The sequence below is a fragment of the Dreissena polymorpha genome, chromosome 3 (genome assembly GCF_020536995.1).
Source record: "Dreissena polymorpha isolate Duluth1 chromosome 3, UMN_Dpol_1.0, whole genome shotgun sequence".
NCBI lineage: Eukaryota > Metazoa > Mollusca > Bivalvia > Myida > Dreissenidae > Dreissena > Dreissena polymorpha.
In genome coordinates this window covers 26200031-26221393 of record NC_068357.1, presented here as the reverse complement: position 1 = coordinate 26221393, position 21363 = coordinate 26200031, and the positions used below count along the sequence as shown (strand labels likewise).

General features: G+C 35.4%; 2 protein-coding genes across 4 annotated transcripts in view; both read left to right on the top strand.

The window, feature by feature from the left end:
• The window catches only part of LOC127873352 (protein phosphatase 1 regulatory subunit 27-like), a 318207-nt gene that overhangs the window by 75683 nt on the left and 221161 nt on the right, over positions 1-21363 (top strand). The window lies entirely within an intron of this gene.
• Positions 2930-8494, top strand: LOC127873350 (multiple coagulation factor deficiency protein 2 homolog). Its single transcript, XM_052417202.1, has 6 exons — positions 2930-3206; positions 5597-5748; positions 6429-6509; positions 6792-6964; positions 7484-7659; positions 8324-8494. Exons 2-6 carry the CDS (start codon positions 5597-5599, stop codon positions 8492-8494), a joined length of 753 nt encoding a protein of 250 aa, XP_052273162.1. The 5' UTR covers positions 2930-3206.

The following is a 21363-nucleotide window of genomic DNA, read 5'->3' as shown; positions in this document are numbered from 1 at the left end:
GCTCAACTGAGCACTATGAGGTCAATTTTTTTTCTAGCTTTTTCTACTTTCTGATAGTGCGTTTTCATGTTATCTTTCAGCTACGTTTTGGCAATTTTATTCATCAATTTCTAACTTGAAAAAGACCGATAAAAGGAAATATTTTATCAAAAATTGTCAAAAGCAAATATACTTTCAACCATAATTTATTTGCTAAGTTTAAGTGTCAATGCTTAAAACTCAAGAAGCCTTATTGCGAGGGAGAATGGATCCGTAGTTGCATAGGTGTGTGAGGGTGTTTAACTCTATTGCTTGTGGGAGTATGGGTTCCTCCCCTACAAAATTTTGCAAATTTATTTGCAAAAGGTGTAATTTGGTGTTGCATATCAGGCACATTATGGCAATATTTATCCTCGAATTTTACCTTAAAAAAATGAGAAAAATAAATATTTTCATTTAACATTTCCAACTGCGAATATACTTTTGACCATAATCTATTAAGTTTGAGTGTCAAGGCTTTAAATCAAGAAGCCTATGACTGCGAGTGAATGGGTATGTAAATATGAGGAAATGTTTGATTCTTGCTTCCTCGCCCAGAAAATTTTGGATTTTATTGCAGAAGGAGCATTTTGTTGTCAGCAACATTTGGCAATTTTATTCCTCAATTTCTTGCCCTAAAAAAAGTAAAGGATTTAGCATGTTTTCCCATGTCCGTGTATTTGTTGCGAATTTGTAAAAATGTAGTGCCAACCCCATTTCCTATATGTCAATATTAAAACCTTGTTAACACTCTAGAATTTAACATTTATAGTTCACTCTTGAACCCATTCTAAAATGAACAGGCTCAGAATGTTTGTTCTTATAATTTTTCAATTGAGTTTCAAAAGCCTGTCAGAAGCTTGTCATGTAAAGACATCTAAGATACCTACAACAAAGGTTTATCTATAGTGAGAATACTCGAGGTGTAAAGATTAAATTTAATATGATTTGCATATCCTTCATTTTAATCCTACTTAAAAAGTATTCCTTCTTTTTCTTGAGAAACTCTCCTATTTTCCACTTTTCTATCGGAGACCAGTTAATGGCATGCATTTTGTCTGTTGTGCAATGTGCTTTGTCAACATTTACAGTGTGAAGACTAGAGGCTCCATTTATTTAACAATCTTCATGAATATTGGTCAGAAGCTTGGTTCCCATGATACCTCGGCTGGGTTTAAAGCTGGATAAAGGGTTGTAAAAACATATGGTCACGAGGTAAAATAAAGACAGGCTTGTGACCACTCTAGATCTCACTTTTGCCAACTCATCATGAAACTTGCTGAGAACATGTTTTTTTTATTTCTAATGATATCCAGGCCGAGTTTGAAAATATTTCCGGTCCGTAAAGAACGTCTATGCAAGGGGTATGGACAGTTATCCTTATATGGCTTAAGTAAACCCCTTTTGAGCGCTCGAGAATGTAACACAATGTTGTGAACACTCCATAAGTCACAATTTTACCAAATATTTGTTGAGCTTGCTTAGAGTAATTGTTTTTTTTATAATATCTCGAGTCTGACATTTGTTCCCGTCTGTTAAATACATGGTGTCCAGGGAGGCTGGTCAGTTTTCTGTATATGACTATTAGGTTAAACCTAGCGATTTCTCTTGAAGTCACATTTGAGCCCAATATTCATTTAACTTGCTCTAAACATTTGTTCTAATTATAACTCAGGAGAGTTTGAAAATGTCTCCATTTCAAAACACGGCAAATACATTCTTAAATGGCTGTAGTGAAGAATTTTCACTAAATCATCATGAAATTTGGTCAAAACATTTGTCCTAATAATATCCCAACTCAGTTAAAAACTGTGCCACGTATGGACAAAAACTAGGTCACTTAGTAAAATTCAAGAAATAATCTTGTGAACTCTCTAGAGGTAACATTTATTGCCTAATGTTCATGCAACTTGGTCGGAACATTTTTATCCAATTTTGTTTAAAAAAATTGTCCATCTTGGGTCATGAACTAGGTAACAAGATCAAATTCAATAAAAAGCATGTAATACTCTAGGGGCGAGTGGATCCTTGGGTCAATTGGTAACATGCTGCCAAGGCTTTGGGGTCGGAGGTTCGATTCCCTGATCTGACATAGCCTACTAGATGGTCTTTTGCATGAGAAGTCATACCGAGTTTCAAAGTATTAGGTGCTGCCCATCGGGCGCTGAAATACCCAGTGTCGTGTCTCTAAAATGGTGCCTCTTCTGTAGCTCGCACTTAACCTTAAATCCCGTTAAGTGTTCATGGAAAGATGGCGATATGGGAAACGGCGTTGCATGCGATAAAAATATACTACCACCATGCTCGGTTAAATCGTTATTGAAACTTCACAAAAAAATATCAAAACAGTTTAGTGTCTTCGGGTCTCATTTAAGGGACATTGGGTTTTTGTCTCTCTCGTGTTTTTAGGCTAAATAAGATTCGTTGGTGGAAATAAGTCTTGAAAAATAGACACATTGTACACTGCACACAATTATTGACTGGTCAGACATACAACAAAGCTGAGCGTTGGCTTGATCAAATTTCAACATAACATAGATATTAATAGAATAATGATAGAAAGCTCAAATCGTGAGTTAGGGTTATACATGAAGTGAACAAGACTTATGTTTTATACGTAATACCAGTCATTAGACGAAGTAAACGTGTTCATTGAACAGCATGAACGATTCGAATTAGATTTATCGTACTTGTACTAGAGACGTAAACCTACATTTGTTCAGGAGTAGCTCACACGTGTTCTTTTCGTATTTTTTAAAGGGTGCATATGTGCATATAAGTTGTGCTCCCGCTAATTTATTGTATTAAATTGTATTTGCTATGAACACTTAACCCGTTTTATCACTGATACCTTAAAATACTACTCAATCGTGGCGTTTTTAGTTATCATAAGTTTAATGCCGAAAGTGTCCAAATGAGAAGGTTAGAAAAGAAATTACATCACCATAACTATTTTGCGGACGAAATTTCTTGAGCTACATCGTAAGTTTGGCGGAAATTGCCGAGTGGTAGGGTTGGCGATGAATGCCGAGCATTCAAACGTTAACGTTTTAATCATTCACGTTGACCGACGTCACGCTTTAGTAACATTGACGTGTACATACTGTTGTAGACCGGAAGAGTCATAAATTCACGTTGTGTGGAGTCGTTTGTCTTCATCACAACAACGGATTTAACGGATTTCTGAGGTTTGTTTATAATTTTGCGTGTAATGTAGTAATGCTGATCGCTCATGTATAATGTTTAAATATGTAATATGCTAAACACGTACATAAAAAGCAAATCACTGTCATAGTGTCTATATCTTTAAGTGACAAATGTACATGTGTAATAAAACAACCATATTGATGCAACACTAACACACACAGTTTATATTTAATATTAATGAAATATCAAAAGTTTAAACATAATTCGATTCATTTGAGCTTGTGGTAAATCGAAATGAGAAGTTTACTTCAACATAATCATAATTAAAACGTGCCAATATGTCTTATGTTTTACACTATCGATGATATGCAATATTGTACATTTTAATAGTTTATGATAATTCAGCTCAATGTTTCAAAAACAAAAACTAAAATAGGACGCCTTTTTGTGTTGCACTTCATACAAGATCCAGGGGCCTTTTCACAGATTTTGGTATGTTTTGAAGTTTGTCATTAAATTCTTTATATTGATAAATGTAAACAATGGATCTAAAAAGCTCCAGTTAAAAATCAAGAATAAAATGTTAAAAAGGTAAACCTCAGCAGGGCTCGAACCACTGACCCCTAGAGTCCTGGAGTAAAAAGTTTACTACCTAGACCACTCGGCCATCCTTCCATATAAAATTGCCAATGTATTTTATACTTATATATAAGTAATCCTCATAGTTTCACAAAATATAGCGACAACAACAGAACTCTCCAAATTATTAATTCGTTTCGCGTTGCAACGCTTTATAATGTTCAGGTTTTTAAATCGTCAAAAGATGCATATAATGGCTATTTTAGAGCATGGTTAATATTCAGTATTACTGTTTCCTCACAAATATAATAACTAAAACGAAAATTGCGAATCTGAAACAACTTTTTTCAGTTTTGTTAATTTACCAAAACGTTAACACTTTTTCAAAAGTGCTAATATTTTTATATTGTCTAGCAATTAGCTATATTGAACACCATATGTTTCCATTATTCTCATATCAACGTCGGAGTCGTATTTGACACAATTATCTCAAATAGGAAATGCTTCCGAAAGAACAACTGATATTCTGTGATAGCAAATGCTATTAAATATAATGCCAGACTGTTAACGACAATTCGTGCGATATCCCGGTTTATTTTGTTAAACAAAATTATCGAAAAACAGCTTTTAAAATTAACATATCATTTAAAAAGGCGACTGTCATGGTAAGTTTTTGTGTTGGTATTATAAAAACATTATTGTTCTACACTTTGAAAATTTAAATATTGAAATTATATCATTTGGGAATAAATTTAATTTTTACTGAACCTATTTTTTCAGCGAGCTAATTGGACTGAATTACCAATTGGACTTGGCTTGTGTATAGATTATTTATATAAAAAAACTCAGATGCTGTTATGCTATTTTAATCGAGGTAGATTTTCACTAGATAGGCAAATGTTTTATCTTACCGGAAACATCGCACATAATGAAATGCCCTTTTCTTCAATCTGTCATCCCTCAGTTGCCGTCGGCATTAACCTGTTACTTACATTGAAAGAAATCGATCATAATGACCTTGACTGATTGCCAAAAGAAGAATTATAGCTATTATACCGGATAGGTGATTTCTTAGAACAATAGCCGAATTAGATGCGAAAAAGATAACGTGAATTATCAATGTGGACAGACTGCTATTAGACCAATACACAAAACTCTGTCTATACAAATGGCCCAAACTTCTAATTCTGTCAGTAAAATAATAATGGATATTGTTGCGTTATACATGGGTACTAAACAAGTAATACATATATCAGTTCTGTTTAAAACAAAATAGATTGTATGCATCCTTTTGTAAACGACCAGGCAACTGTTATTTTGATATTCAATAACATGTCTGTATTTTAAACGAATGGTAACCTGGACTCTTTTAAGATTCTAAGGGGGATCTGTAGTGCAATTATTAGTAGAACTATTTTGTTATTTACATTTTTGCGAAGGGGTTACTATTAAGCATTGAAGCAAAATGTACTTGCTATAAGGTTGAATCAGTTATAGAAATTTACACTTTATAGTACATTTGATCCTGATATGTACTGAATTAACCATTATTATCCAAGTATATTGCGTCTACTTTTGAAACACGCGCATACGTGTAAAGAATTTACGTATTTTTCACAATGCGCTTTGTTAAAAAATGAGACAACGAAACTACTCAATAAAAATTATTTCACACGCGCACTAGAACTAAACAATAAAATTGTCTGCAAGAATGTAATATTTCACCCAACTTAGAAAAAATCTAAGAATACAATTACATAACTCGTTTTTATAGCTTTTATTTCAATTGCAAAACTAGAACTTAACTATGAAAATTCATTTTACAATAACATACATTTTCGATTTCCCGCAGATGAGACTTTCCCGCCTATCGACCACGTGCGCAGTGCTCATCTGCTGCGTTGCCTTGGTAGCACGTGCACACGAGGGCCACGACCACGCGGACATCCCGCCTGATCAGAGACCGACGAACTTCAATGATCCAAAATTCGCTCAAAATGAAGCGTAAGTCTTCAAAATTTTAGATTGTATAACGGTTATATTTTACCATATTATCTATAATATACTTTACTTATTTTTGCTTATTTACTTTCTATAATATACTTTACTTATTTTTGCTTATTTACTTTTATCAACTATTATTTTCCCATTATTTACCACAGTCATCCTCATGACCATTTCTCTCAGTCTGTTCCCCATTCTTCTCCCCTTATCACCATCATTGTCGTCGTCATGCCGTCAATCAATAACATCAACAGCATCACCACCAGCATTATATTCTCCTTCATAATCGGTATCAATGGCATCTTTATTATCAGAAGCTTCAGCAGCCGACCAGCATCGTTTTCTTTAAAATGTATTGTATTTTTTTTCTCAATTGAAATGTGAATTATATTCAAACAAGATTTAATAACTTGCCTATGTTTCGTTTTGATTGAACTCGGTTGATTATATACAAGTCAAAAATTATAGAAAAGTGCAGTTAATTGTTGAAAAAAGAACCATTAACAATAATAACAGAAAAGGGCTTTAGGTTGGACTTCATACTAGATCCTTAATTAAATGCTCATAAGTGTTGTATTGTGTTACAATAAGATTTTTTATATCATGTTCTTTTTCCATAGTTCTCATATCAGAGTCGGGGTCCTCATTTTCTTTAAAATATATTTTCTATATATTTGCAGGCACTTGAAAGAACACTTGAAGGACGAGATAAACATGAAAGCGAAAATGAGCCCAGAGGAAATGGAGTTCCACTACTTCCGGTACGAATTATGTTGGTGCTTTTGTGGCTTCATGTCGACGAACAAATATGTGTTTTTTTGCACACGTTCCTGTCTATCTGTCCGTCCGTACGGCCGTGCTGCCACTTTTAATATAGGAGTCATTTCATCACTTCATCGGCGGTCTTTATGTCAAACGGGAATACGAAATAATATTTAAATTGCACCCGTGTGACCCACAGTGTAGTTCTTCATTAAAATTAACAATTCAATTTTGTATGAATACTTTTTCCACCAATGGAAATATTAATCGATATTGCACAGGTTACACGATACTAACAACGACACGCACTTGGACGGTATTGAGATCCTGCAGGCGATGGCGCACATGATTCCCGTACCGGAACTGACGCTGCAGGAGAAGCTGGGCAAGTCAAATGAGGCAATAGAGGCGATGATGGATGAGCGCCGGAAGGGCATGATGAAATACTACGAAGGTATGGAGTGCTATCGGCTCCCCGTTATATATCTAAAAGTTGTTTATTTTTATCAAATTTCCCGACGACCCTTCACAAAACAAAAATTATCGGATCGATACAAATTCCAAACTTTCCAAATTTATGAATAGTTATTTATGTTTGGAAGCGTTTGAATGAAACAAGTTATATATTATATGCTAGCTATGATGTAGTAAAATATAATAGTAACTGTAGCTCATACTGCCCTATGAAGTTCATTCGTTGAAAAAGAAATTCATCACCTAAAATGCGATGACGACTTTTGTAAATTTGTCAAAATTGCATATTCATATTTTACAATTGGTCAGAGAAAATTGGCATTCTTCTGAAGCCCAAGATATTTAGGAAAATATTATTAGTACAATTTTAAAAGCAGATGGTAACGCTTGCTTATTATTATATAAACATACATTTATTCATAAAAGCGAAACAAAATGTATCTACACATGGCGCAAAACGTGTAGGCATATTTGCACACTTCAACACATTTTCTTCCAGACATCATTGACCGCGTACTGCGAGATGACGACATAGACAAGGACGGGTACCTAACCTACTCAGAGTTCGCACGTGCGCGCAGGCGCGAGGAGTACCACTCGGCGCGCATGCACGAGGAGCACATGCGTCAGCAGGCCATACAGTACGAACAGTTCCAACAGTGGCAGGCAATGCAGGTAAGTTAGACATATGCATCCTTAATAATTGCAAAATCACAAGGACTTAAAAAAAGTTTTAATCGTTTACAACAGTATTTCAGTTGCATTTCGGCGATCATTTAACATACTCGGGTACACTTGGGTAAGGTGTCTCAAAATTTCTAAGGGTACACATAAAAAGCACAGGTAGGAAATCGGTCCGGCTTAAGTACAGTTTTAGAACTTTGCAGGGTTTAGATTGCACTAAAGAAGAACTGTAAACAACTGTTTTATGTCAAAGGTGTGGAACTTAGCTATATGTAAACTGCATGTTTGATAGAACATTGTAGGACTGGTCATGGCAAAATGTAAATTGTTCAAGGGTAGAAATATGAACTGGTATTCATGACGAAAAAGTAAGTATAAGAAATAATCGCATCTATATACCCACATGTAGAACGTCATACAATTTAATAAATCAGTTTGGTAGAACTAGGCACGATTGTATGTACCGGTAGGTGGTATCTCTGCAGATCAAATTTGACAGATTCTACGAACTTGTAGCACTATGTTAGACTGCATTAGGTTACATAGTGACAATTATTACTCAAGGAATACAAAGTAAGGTATTTGTGTTTGTATTTTTTGTATTATAATTACTTGATTGCATATGATGTAGACTTGCCGCCATCCTGTGTTACAGGCTCAGCAAGGCAAGCAGGGCACCCAGATGGGCAATCCCAACATCCCTCCACCTCCTCAACAGATGAACCAGATGAATCAGCAGCAACAGCAGCAGTTCCAGCAATTCCAACAGTACCAACTACAGCAACAGCAGCAGCAACAGAATAATCAACAACAACAGAAATATTAGAATAATTTATGAGTTTTATATGAATTGTGCTCTTGTTTTGAGTATATATAACGTAACTTTCAGCAGAAAACGTTCCGCAAAATTTGTTTGGGCAGTAGACATTTGTATTGGTCAAACATGGCTTATGGTGTTTCAAATTGGTTTTTATGTGAAATGTTCATTACCTTAAATCTCTTCACATGAATTATATTAACATTTCCCAGATATAAGTAGTGGTTTGTACACGTCGGTTGAAGAAATTTCAAACTTTTCTGGTAGACATTTCAATCGTTGCTGGTCGGCGAAAACAGTTGATGTAATACTTAAAATCATTTTTTAGTAGTGTTTATATTGTATTCTGTATAGAAGAATTATAACGGTCTAATCAACTCCATCGAACGCTGACAAGGTACACAAATTATTTAGTAATAAGGCGGCGTGTACTTGATAACTGTTTCATTCCTAGTTTCCCAATTTGTCTCAGATGACCGTTTTTGCTGTAACTCTCAGTAAATCACTACTAAAACGTAAACGAAATTCTTGATGCGCACATATTGTCGTACTTTATTTATTTCATCTTGTATCATTTATAAATGCTGATGGAAGTTTGTGTGTATCATTTTCCATACTTAATTCAATATATTTATTTATATATGATAAATATGAGCAGCATCAGTTACATGAGCCATACAAAGTTTACTTTTCATAGTGACTTTGCAAGGTAATAAGGAATGCGCTGATTATCAATATATGGGTGAATTGCACTCGCCAGTGGTTTTCTCGGTCAGTATAAACGTTTTGGGTATTTTATTAAGTGATTGTATAGCTTGACTGAAGTCAAAACTTTTGCTCAGATAATGAATTTTAGAAACTTAAAATTGGTACAACGCATTAAATGGAAATGTTCTTGATTAAGATGGGCACATTAGATAATTTTGATACAGGTAGATGTGGACATAACTATTTTTTGTTTTTATTATTTAAAATTGATATATCGTTAATTAATTTATATACATGTGTCAGCGTTGTTTAATATGAATGTCACAACAACCTAATTGATGTTTTGTTGTTTTCTAGATTTCACGTATCTTCTCACGTATATATATAGTTCGTATGTCGTTTCCAAATCGAAGAATGATAACGAACGGGGCTTATATAATAAGCAAATTTTACAAACGTGATAGATTTCTGGCTAACACTTTTCAAATGCCCTTACACATATATTTTATATTGCATGTAAATCTTTTTGTAAAAAAATGGCTCTACTTTAACTATGGCTATTTGTGGTTATAAAAAGGCTCAATAAACGAAAAGATAAGAGTTAAAAATAAAAGGTAATAATACAACTTTCGAATAACGCAATTAGCATACACATACATACAAAACTACCGTCTTCTTAAAACTTTTAGTGCATTTTTATCATAACGATTTCCAGACCAGAACACTTGTCATTAGGAATATCGGTATTACATGTTTTTAATATGAAATTTAAATTATCCTCACAATTTTGATTGATTGTATATACATTCTTGATTTAATATTTAGTGTTTTCTTATACCTTTACCAGAGTGTGTCATCAAAAATTTAAAAAAAGGTCATCACAGTTATGAATCCTGTAGAAACTAAATATATATATATATCCTTGATTGTGGTTGAGCGTTTGTACTTGCGTATCATAGAACGCCTGCGAAATTTCAAATTTCCCAATAAGTGTTTATTATCACAACGCTTTTAAAAGCATGTGAAATATTGTATTGATCTCCGCCCTCTGTCTGTCCGGGTCGGCCGTTATCTCCTTCAACACTATTAGCACTATAACCTTGAAACTTACACACATGGTAGCTATGAGCATATGTGCGACGGTGACGGCGACGGAATTTTGATCTGACCCCTGGGTCAAAAGTTCGGGGTAAATAAATGGGTAAAAAAACTCATTTTACAAACAACATTCCACGCACATGATAATAACTTTTGACCCATTGGTCAGATCAAAATTCCAAATAGTGCACCGTCGCACATATGCTCATAGCTACCATGTGTGTAAGTTTCAAAGTTCTAGTGCTCAAAGTGTAGGAGGAGATAGTGGAGAACCACGACCACCCAAAACTTTACAATGGGTAAACAAACTCATTTTACTAACAACATTCGACGAACATGATAATAACTTTTAACCCAGGGGTCAGATCAAAACTCCAAATAGTGCACCGACGCACATATTCTCATAGATACCATGTGTGTAAGTTTCAAGGTCCTAGTGCTTATAGTGTAGGAGGAGATAGTGGACAACCACGCCCACCCAAAATTTTGTTTTAACATAACTTCTTCAATTGACTTCAAGTTAATACTGAACATCTCTTATGACAACACGGTCTATCTCGACCATCCATGTTCACACTACCCACCCCAGGGCCATTGAGAAAGGTAAAGGCAGGTTGGTTCCCGTCCTCTTTCAATTTTATCGAGAGGTCCACGAGAACTACTTCCCCGTTTCACCAAACAATTGGTCGTAACCAAACATTTTCTTCCCCAATTGTTTTCGTACCCAATTTTTTTCCTACCCAATATTTTTGCGTAACCATTTTTTTAAAGTACGCAATTTTTTTTTCGTACCAATTTTTTTCGTACCCATTTTTTTTTTTCGAACCCAAATGGTTTTTTCGTACCCACATTTTGTCGAACCCAAGTTTTTTCGTATCCATTGTTTTTTTCGTTCTACAATCTTTTTTAGTATCCACATTTTTTCGTACCAAAATGTTTTTCGTACCCAAAATTTTGTTTTAACATAACTTTTTCATTTATTCACCAATTGACTTCAAATTAATACTGAACATCTCTTATTGCAACACGTTCTCGACCATCCATGTCCACATTATCCACCCCGGGGCCCCACCAACATAGGCCTTGCCCACCCAAAATTGCCTTTTAATATAACAACTAAGTGGCGTGGGGATACCCGTCGGCCTCTGCCGCGCCACTTCTAGTTTGAAATTAAACTAGTCCCATAGCAGTAATTTACGTCTCATCTAAAAGCCATCGAATACGATATATTGATGAAAAAAGTCGAGCGTCATGCATCGGTTTGCGGTGCTCACCTTTAATACTATTTTGTTTAATATCTTCAATAGAAAATTGTCATGCCAACAGGAATTGTTTCTAATAATCGTACTACACAATAATAATGAACTAAAGTAACACTTTTTTAATTCGAGGTCGCACCTGGATAACAAAAATGCTTGAGTTCGCAAATTGCCAAGCTATCGAGGTTTCCATATCGAGAGTTGACAAATAAATCACCACGATTTTAATGACAGAATGAAAAGTCGTACAAAAAAACTTCGAATATATTAAACGAGAATTATACTTTGTCTTACAAAATACATATAGTTGCCGCTTCGTCTGTCCGTGTGTCCGTCCGTCCGTGCACAATTTTTGTCCGGGCTATTTCTCAGCAACTAATGACCGGAATTCAATGAAACTTTATGGGAAGCTTGACTACCAAGAGGAGATGTGCATTTTATCAGCGGGTTCTGGTCGGATGATTTTTCACAGAGTTATGGCCCTTTGAAATTTTCCATTAACTGTAGATATAGTGCAAGTCTTGTCCGGGCTATTTCTCAGCAACTAATGACCGGAATTCAATGAAACTTTATGGGAAGCTTCACTACCAACAGGAGATGTGCATATTATCAGCGGGTTCTGGTCGGATGATTTTTCACAGAGTTATGGCCATTTGAAATTTTCCATTGTACATATAGTGCAATTCTTGTCCGAGCTATTTCTCAGCAACTTATTACGGGAATTCAATGAAACTTTTTGGGAAGCTTCACTACCAACAGGAGATGTGCATATTATCAGCCGGTTATGGTCGGATGATTTTTCACAGAGTTATGGCCCTTTGATTTTTTTTTATAAACTGTACATATAGTGCAAATCTTGTCCGGGCTATTTCTCCCCAACTACAAACTGGAATTCAATGAAGCTTTATGGGAAGCTTTATTACCTTGAGGAGATGCGCATGTTATTTGTGGGTTCTGGTTAGATGATTTATATAGAGAGTTATGGCCCTTTGAAATTCTTAAGTTGCTAAACCATCCATCGTATTATTTTGTCCAAAGTTATGCCCCTCAAGACGTTTCCTTTTATCTGAATATATAGTGATATTGCGACGAAAAAAACCTTTAGGGAGCATCACCCTTCTCCGACGGTTTCTTTTTGTTCAAGTAATTATTATTCGCCGGGACTTTTTTTCGAGATACAGCTGGTCCTTGAAGCTATACTGTATTTGTAATATATATATTTTAAACTAAAATAATCATGCTATTAAGATGTTCACGTATATATCAGTAAAAAACACATGTTTAACAATACAAATACTTTATTCCTTCCATACAATGCGACAACTGATAAATACATGCATGTTGCCATAACTGCATGTATGTTATACACAGATGGCAACATTAAGAAGTAAATGAAGGCGTATACTAGTAATCATGCATCGTTAAATATACGAGCTTTTTATAAATATGAGCCTCGTTCTTGAAACTGGGCTTAAAGCCACACACTTTGCCTCTGGCCTTGAAATGAAATACATCTTAATCAATACATATAGATGCAATTTGAAAGTGTGCAAAATTGTCATTAAATCTATAGCCTAGTTATTAAGTAATTTATTCTTTTTCAAACGGTACCGTTTTTAAAACCGAAAGTAGGATTTTTATACGTATACGTCCATTTCGACAAACTCGAAAATTTTTAAGTTTTGAAACGCAAAAAGGCGGATTTCTACCTTGTAATCACCAGATATATTCTAATTGGCATTGACAAAATTAAATCTATAGCCTAGTTAGCAAGTAATTTATTTTTCAAACGGTGCCGCTTTTAAAACCGAAAGTAGGATTTCTAGACGTATACGTCCATTTTGACAAACGCGATTATTTTTAAGTTTAAAAGCGCAAAAAGACGGATTTCTACCTTGTAACCACCAGATTTATTCTAATTGGATATATAAAATATGAATCTTATTTATACTTAAATTTACTATGCCAAATAAGTTAATACTTTAATACTTATGAGTAAAATATCGTCCCAGAATAGACTATGCAGTCCGCAAAGACCAATCAGTCTCATGCACTTGCCGCTTTTATGGCATTTCTCGTATAAATGAATCTCTTCTAAGCGAATATTCAGTTAAGGCGGAAAGTTTCGTCCCAGATAAGGCCGTTTGTACTGCACAGGCTAATTAGGGACGACACTTTAGGCACAAACCCAGTTTTCCCAGAACAAAGCTCAGATCATATTGTGTGTTTAGACCTCCTCAAAATTCATTGCATTCATATTTATAATCATGTTTTCGTACAGAGAAATAGGAAAAATAAATTATGTAATTTAAATAGAATACAGTCGTTTATATCCCACCCTAATACTTATTTTTACAGAAATTTAAAATCCAACTCGTTTTTAAGATATACAACACAGAATATCGAATGTGTCGATGTTTCTTGCCATTTTAAACGTAAATAGCATTTTATAACAAATATTCCGCCATTATTTAATTAAGCACATTTTATGCAAAGTATATCGGGTGTCATCAATAGGAAAATCATGCACTATGACCACATAAATATTTATATTTAGAAACATATTTTACCGTTCAGACTCAGTTAATACCACTAAATAACAGAACATTGTTGTTATCAAATATTATATTTCTTTATGTCCATTGTTTATAAAAGTGCTTTGACTATAGGAATATTTGGAAAAAAAATACTATGACTTTTTTAAATACATAACTTATGTATGAAATACACTTTTTTATTTACAACTTTGTTTTAAGTCTTTTTTTGTGTTATTAAGTGCACGTATTAATAAACCTTTTTTTAAGGTTACAATATGCATTAATTAAAACCGACAGATATAAAACGAGTTCGTTTGAAAACAATTTGTTCTTTTTATTTGAGATAAAGAGGCTCGTATTAAAAAAAAACACACACAAAACTAAACGGTATCAAAGATGCACTTGTAGGAAACAGTGTTCTTATAAAAAGGCGCTTGTGAAATTTACTAAACATGTTATCTCAACAGACTATTCTACTTGCAAAACGATTTTGATGTCACATTTCTATCGCTAAATATACCGAATTTCGACGGAACTCTCATATCAAACCAAAAATGAACGGAACTGTTAATTCATTTTGAAATCATGAAAGATGTGATATTCTTTAAAAAAAACTTATTCAAGTATGTGATGCGAATTGTAGTTCTGCTTTTTTGGAGACTCAGTTTTAAGTTCAAAGTTTGACGTATTGCGAGTAAAGCATGTATGTAGTGTGAAGTTACATATAAACACATCAAACATGAGTCAGTGGGGATGCAATCCATACACAATATTTCCTTAAACTCGCACCAATAATGCTCTCATCTCGCACAAACAACGCTTTAAACTCAGATAAAATGTAAGTGTTGTATGAATATTTGCGATATTAAACTCACATTTCTGGTGAATAAAATCGTTCTAAGTATGAGATAATTTTAAACTGTCGGCTCTGATGCAAGAGCCGACAGCCTGGTGCTGACGATCTACCATCCTCCAATCATCCCCATTGGGCGACCGAAACCCATTAAGCCCATTCCAAAGGGAGAATCATCCATGCGGTCCCAGCCCCTGTTACGGTCGTCCCAGCCGTTGTTGCGGTCGTCCCAGCCGTTGCGGTCGTCCCATCCGTTGTTGCTCCACCCGTTGTTGAATCCCTGATGAAGACCGTTGTTGAAGCCTTGTTGCAGTCCGTTGTTGAAACCAGCTACACCGTTGTTGAAACCAGTGACACCGTTGTTATTCATGCCGTTGATGTTCCATGCGGCGTTGTTCCCTCCGTGTTGTTGCATACCATTGTTGTTCCATCCGTTTTGTTGCATACCATTGTTGTTCCATCCGTTTTGTGTCATGCCATTGTTGTTCCATCCGTTGTTACTGCCATGGTTGTTCCATTCACTGTTCATGCCGAAGTTGTTCCATCCGTTATCGTTGTTCCACCCATTGTTGTTGAAGTCATAATCGCTGTCCCAGCCATTGCGATGCCCTATGAACTGGCCCATGTTATGCCCCATGAACTGGCCAAGGGCCACCATTGGCAATATCACGGCGACGACCAGGAACTTCATCGTGTCCTGTAATGCAAACGCGTGTAATATTACAATGCGGATGATGAACAAGTAAGCAATTGTATTTGGGTTGACTTTGTATGATGGTAATTAAATACATTAAATATAAGCAGCGTGTACAGATTGTAGTTTTACATACATGTACTTAAAAGATGGCATTCAAATAAATCAACACAATTACGTCGTGAATTCTAGCGTAACCATAGTTTTTGCACTATTTTGTATACAATCACCAATCTTGAGCCTTGGCAGAACGTGCATTTACCACAGGAGAAATAAATTGAAAAAAGAAGGAATCACTGTTTTATCAAGTTAAAATAGCATGATTTGTTATAATTCAATAATTTATTGACGTGATGTAAAATTAACATAATATAAGTGCGCGTGTAAATGTCTTAATAGTCATTCAATTTACAGTTATAACATGGATGAGAAGCATTCTCGTATCATTCACTACGTTGTTGTACATTTTGTAAGTACTGAAAAGCGCGAGCAATAATTTGTGTTTGTTTTCGGGCTCATCGATGGAAACTTTACTTCGAAATGTGACACAAAGACCCTTTTCGCAATCTGATTTCAATCACTGTATGAATTGCCTCTCTTAAATAAACGAATTAAAAATGTAATGACCGAGAATGCCAATATATAAATTATCATATTGGTTGGCTTAATGATCAATACAAACATTAACTGTTATTTTGATTGTCTTTAAACGTATTTTAATTGCACTAACTTCATATTTTGTATATATGAATGTATTGCTAATATCAATGCAAGTGATTAATGGCTAGTCAGAGTAAATAATTAATTAACAAACACTTCATTAAACGGGCCTTTTCGCGTTTTGGTAAATCGACAAAATAAAAAAAATGTTTCAAATTCGCAAATTTTCGTTGTAGTTATGATATTTGTGAGGAAACAGTAATACTGAACATTTACCATGCTTTAAAATAGCCAATTTATTCAAATACAACGCGAAACGATTGAATGATTTGGAGAGTTCTATTGTTGTCGTTATGTTTTGGGCTACTACGAGGATTGCTGATATAAAGTATAAAATACATACATGTAACTCATTGGCGGAGCACGGATGGCCGAGTGGTCTAAGCGATAAACATTTACTCCAGGGGTCAATTGTTCGAGCCAAGTTGAGGGTTACTTTTTATTGTTTAATTTTATTATTGTTTTACTGAAGCTTTTTATATCCAATGTTTACATTTATCAATATAAAGCATTTAATGACAAACCTCAATACATGTCAAAATCTGTGAAAAGATTCCTTTAATGCTGTTTTTAATTAGATTCGGATTAGAATGCAAGCTTGAAGCATGATTATCATAACATTGATGGCATTTTCTTTTTTACTGTATGAGCTGCATACACAAATACTATACATGTACTTTATCAGAGTTTAAAAGAAGTATATACATCATGATTGTGCACTGATTTGAGTGAGAATTTAGCCCTATTCCATCGTTATAATCGCACAAAATGAACGTGAAACTCGTATTATTATGCGTGTATTTATTATCTCACTTTACAGTGTCGTTCTAACGCGGTATTCTACGGAAATAAGACAGGTAGCTTCAATCTTAATCAAAGCATCACTTGGAACCATGTAAAAAAGTTTGCAAATGAATGCTGGACATTAACAAAGACGCAATGATAAAAAGTAAAAATTGGTGATGTTGATAAAACAAATATGAAATACGTACGGTTACGGGTGTGAATCCGACAGTGGTCAGCTCGTATACAACTGAGACCTGCTTATAAAGGCAACTCAAGAACACTTGATGTACATCTGTCATTAATTAAAATTTTTAATCGCGATTATTCATAACAGCTGACCATATACCCGGTAGTGAGCCAAATAACCCATAATTAACGCGCTTACTTTGACAGATATCGTATAGGGAAGTCACGTTACATAAAAATATTAAGTGACGTAACGTTTAAAGCGGGTATATACGATTTTGTCAAATATTTATGAATTTATATAAACTGTGTAAAAAACTTATTATATATATAATTCCATATAAATTAAAATAAAAGTTAAGAAGAACTTGTGTCGAAAAATGCGAAATAAGCCAGATATTTAATTCTGAAACTTATATATATAAAATCTTATATATGAGTTGTAGTATTTCAATTATTGTATCAGGCCTTCGGTGACTGATTTTAATGAAATAAAATCGATATACAAGTTTATACTTAAGTTCAAATTGTCTTCGACACAAATATCTAAACATGGATCTGGTAAAACGGGGCTTAATGCAAGTACGTTAAGTGTCCCAGATTAGCCTCTGCAGTCCGTTTTTATCAACTTATAACTTTATTTTTATAAACTTAATTAACTTATTGTAATAAATTGATGATTATTAATAGACTATCAAAATTATCGATAAATACATAAATGCGCGTTTGAACTTTTTGAAACATTGTTAAAGAATATTACATGAAAGAATTACATAAAACAACAACAAAATTTAACTTACCCACTTTCCCGACCTCTTAAAACCACGTCATCGGCGGGGTCTGTTCAATCATGTGTTTGAAATTTTGCGTTACGGACATCATAATGCCGTCTGCCAAGGTCTTCCGGCGATACGTAATGTCGTCTGCACTTCCCACCGCCCGGGATTTACCGACGCTTAATTACAGCAAAATACCCCGTGTTGCATCGTGGAATTGAGCAATGTAATCAATTACCAATATTGAGTTTCTGTACTCGAAAAACGTTACCAGAACTCAAAACTTCAAATCGAGAATATACATCATCAAAAGCGAACTGGTCCTTCATTCGACGATCGCGCAAGGTCATCGCCGTTTGGATGCGACACAAGGTCACCGCATTTCGGATGAATTATCATGCCACATGATCATGACCCTTTATCAAACTCATGTGCAGCCGAGTGTATTAATCCTCGTGAAAACCAGGCGCGTGTCACAGCTCGGGTGGCTGGTCCATCTTGCGGGTGGACGAAGTAACCTGCTGATTGCATGCAATATATAAAAAAGATGCAGAAGACCTTTAAGATTTAATGTCCGTACACTTTTGTAACTACTAACCATACTAACATACTTTAGAATGTCTTGACGTTAAATAACTTTGCGTTTTTAATAACTCATTCGATGATTTTATTTTTAAATTTTATTGTAGTTTGTCACATCTTAAGATATTTTATTTCGCTAGAGATCCACCTTTATAAAAAAAGTACAACGATATCAGACTTAAATCAATAGATTCTAATGCACATTTCCCTGTGCATACAATTATTTTGGGTAACATCAGTTAAGGGACTTTTGACTGACTTAACAATGCACGTTTTAGACTGGACCTGAAATATGCCTTTAGTTTGTTGACGTTGCCTCTTTTTGATAAAATATGTTTGCCGAGGAATTAAGGCGATATTGAAAATTAAACAGCTGGGAGCGTATGACGTGCCTGACCTCTACATAATGATACGCCTTTGATACCAGATACAGTATGACGTGTCTGACCTCTACATAATGATACGCCTTTGTTACCAGATACAGTATTACGTGTCTGACCTCTACATAATGATACGCATTTGATACCAGATACAGTATGACGTGTCTGACCTCTACATAATGATACGCCTTTGATACCAGATACATTATGACGTGTCTGACATCTACATAATGATACGCCTTTGATACCAGATACAGTATGACGTGTCTGACCTCTACATAATGATACGCCTTTGATACCAGATACAGTATGACGTTTCTGACCTCTACATAATGATACGCCTTTGATACCAGATACAGTATGACGTGTCTGACCTCTACATAATGATACGCCTTTGATACCAGATACAGTATGACGTGTCTGACCTCTACATAATGATACGCCATTGATACCAGATACAGTGTATGACGTGTCTGACCTCTACATAATGATACGCCTTTGATACCAGATACAGTATGACGTGTCTGACCTCTACATAATGATACGCCTTTGATACCAGATACAGTGTGACGTGTCTGACCTCTACATAATGATACGTCTTTTATACCAGATACAGTATGACGTGTCTGACCTCTACATAACGATACGCCTTTGATACCAGATACAGTATGACGTGTCTGACCTCTACATTATGATACGCCTTTGATACCAGATACAGTATGACGTGTCTGACCTCTACATAATGATACGCCTTTGATACCAGATACAGTATGACGTGTCTGACCTCTACATAATGATACGCCTTTGATACCAGATACAGTATGACGTGTCTGACCTCTACATAATGATACGCCTTTGATACCAGATACAGTGTATGACGTGTCTGACCTATACATAATGATACGCCTTTGATACCAGATACAGTATGACGTGTCTTACCTCTACATAATGATACGCCTTTGATACCAGATACAGTATGACGTGTCTGACCTTTACATAATGATACGCCTTTGATACCAGATACGGTATGACGTGTCTGAACTCTACATAATGATACGCCTTTGATACCAGATACAGTATGACGTGTCTGACCTGTACATAATGATACGCCGTTGATACCAGATACAGTATGACGTGTCTGACCTCTACATAATGATACGCCTTTGATACCAGATACAGTATGACGTGCCTGACCTCTACATAATGATACGCCTTTGATACCAGATACAGTATGACGTGTCTGACCTCTCCATAATGATACGCCTTTGATACCAGATACAGTATGACGTGTCTTACCTCTACATAATGATACGCCTTTGATACCAGATACAGTGTGACGTGTCTGACCTCTACATAATGATACGTCTTTTATACCAGATACAGTATGACGTGTCTGACCTCTACATAACGATACGCCTTTGATACCAGATACAGTATGACGTGTCTGACCTCTACATTATGATACGCCTTTGATACCAGTTACCGTATGACGTGTCTGACCTCTACATAATGATACGCCTTTGATACCAGATACAGTATGACGTGTCTGACCTCTACATAATGATACGCCTTTGATACCAGATACAGTATGACGTGTCTGACCTCTACATAATGATACGCCTTTGATACCAGATACAGTGTATGACGTGTCTGACCTATACATAATGATACGCCTTTGATACCAGATACAGTATGACGTGTCTTACCTCTACATAATGATACGCCTTTGATACCAGATACAGTATGACGTGTCTGACCTTTACATAATGATACGCCTTTGATACCAGATACAGTATGACGTGTCTGAACTCTACATAATGATACGCCTTTGATACCAGATACAGTATGACGTGTCTGACCTCTACATAATGATACGCCGTTGATACCAGATACAGTATGACGTGTCTGACCTCTACATAATGATACGCCGTTGATACCAGATACAGTATGACGTGTCTGACCTCTACATAATGATACGCCTTTGATACCAGATACAGTATGACGTGTCTGACCTCTACATAATGATACGCCTTTGATACCAGATACAGTGTAAGACGTGTCTGACCTCTACATAATGATACGCCTTTGATACCAGATACAGTATGACGTGTCTTACCTCTACATAATGATACGCCTTTGATACCAGATACAGTATGACGTGTCTGACCTTTACATAATGATACGCCTTTGATACCAGATACGGTATGACGTGTCTGAACTCTACATAATGATACGCCTTTGATACCAGATACAGTATGACGTGTCTGACCTGTACATAATGATACGCCGTTGATACCAG

Coding starts and splice junctions, on each gene's coding strand:
- LOC127873350 (XM_052417202.1), top strand. CDS start 5,597: ATGAGACTTTCCCGCCTATCGACCACGTGCGCAGTGCTCATCTGCTGC. Junction 6,510..6,791: donor ATGGAGTTCCACTACTTCCG/GTACGAATTATG, acceptor GATATTGCACAG/GTTACACGATACTAACAACG. Junction 7,660..8,323: donor AACAGTGGCAGGCAATGCAG/GTAAGTTAGACA, acceptor CCTGTGTTACAG/GCTCAGCAAGGCAAGCAGGG.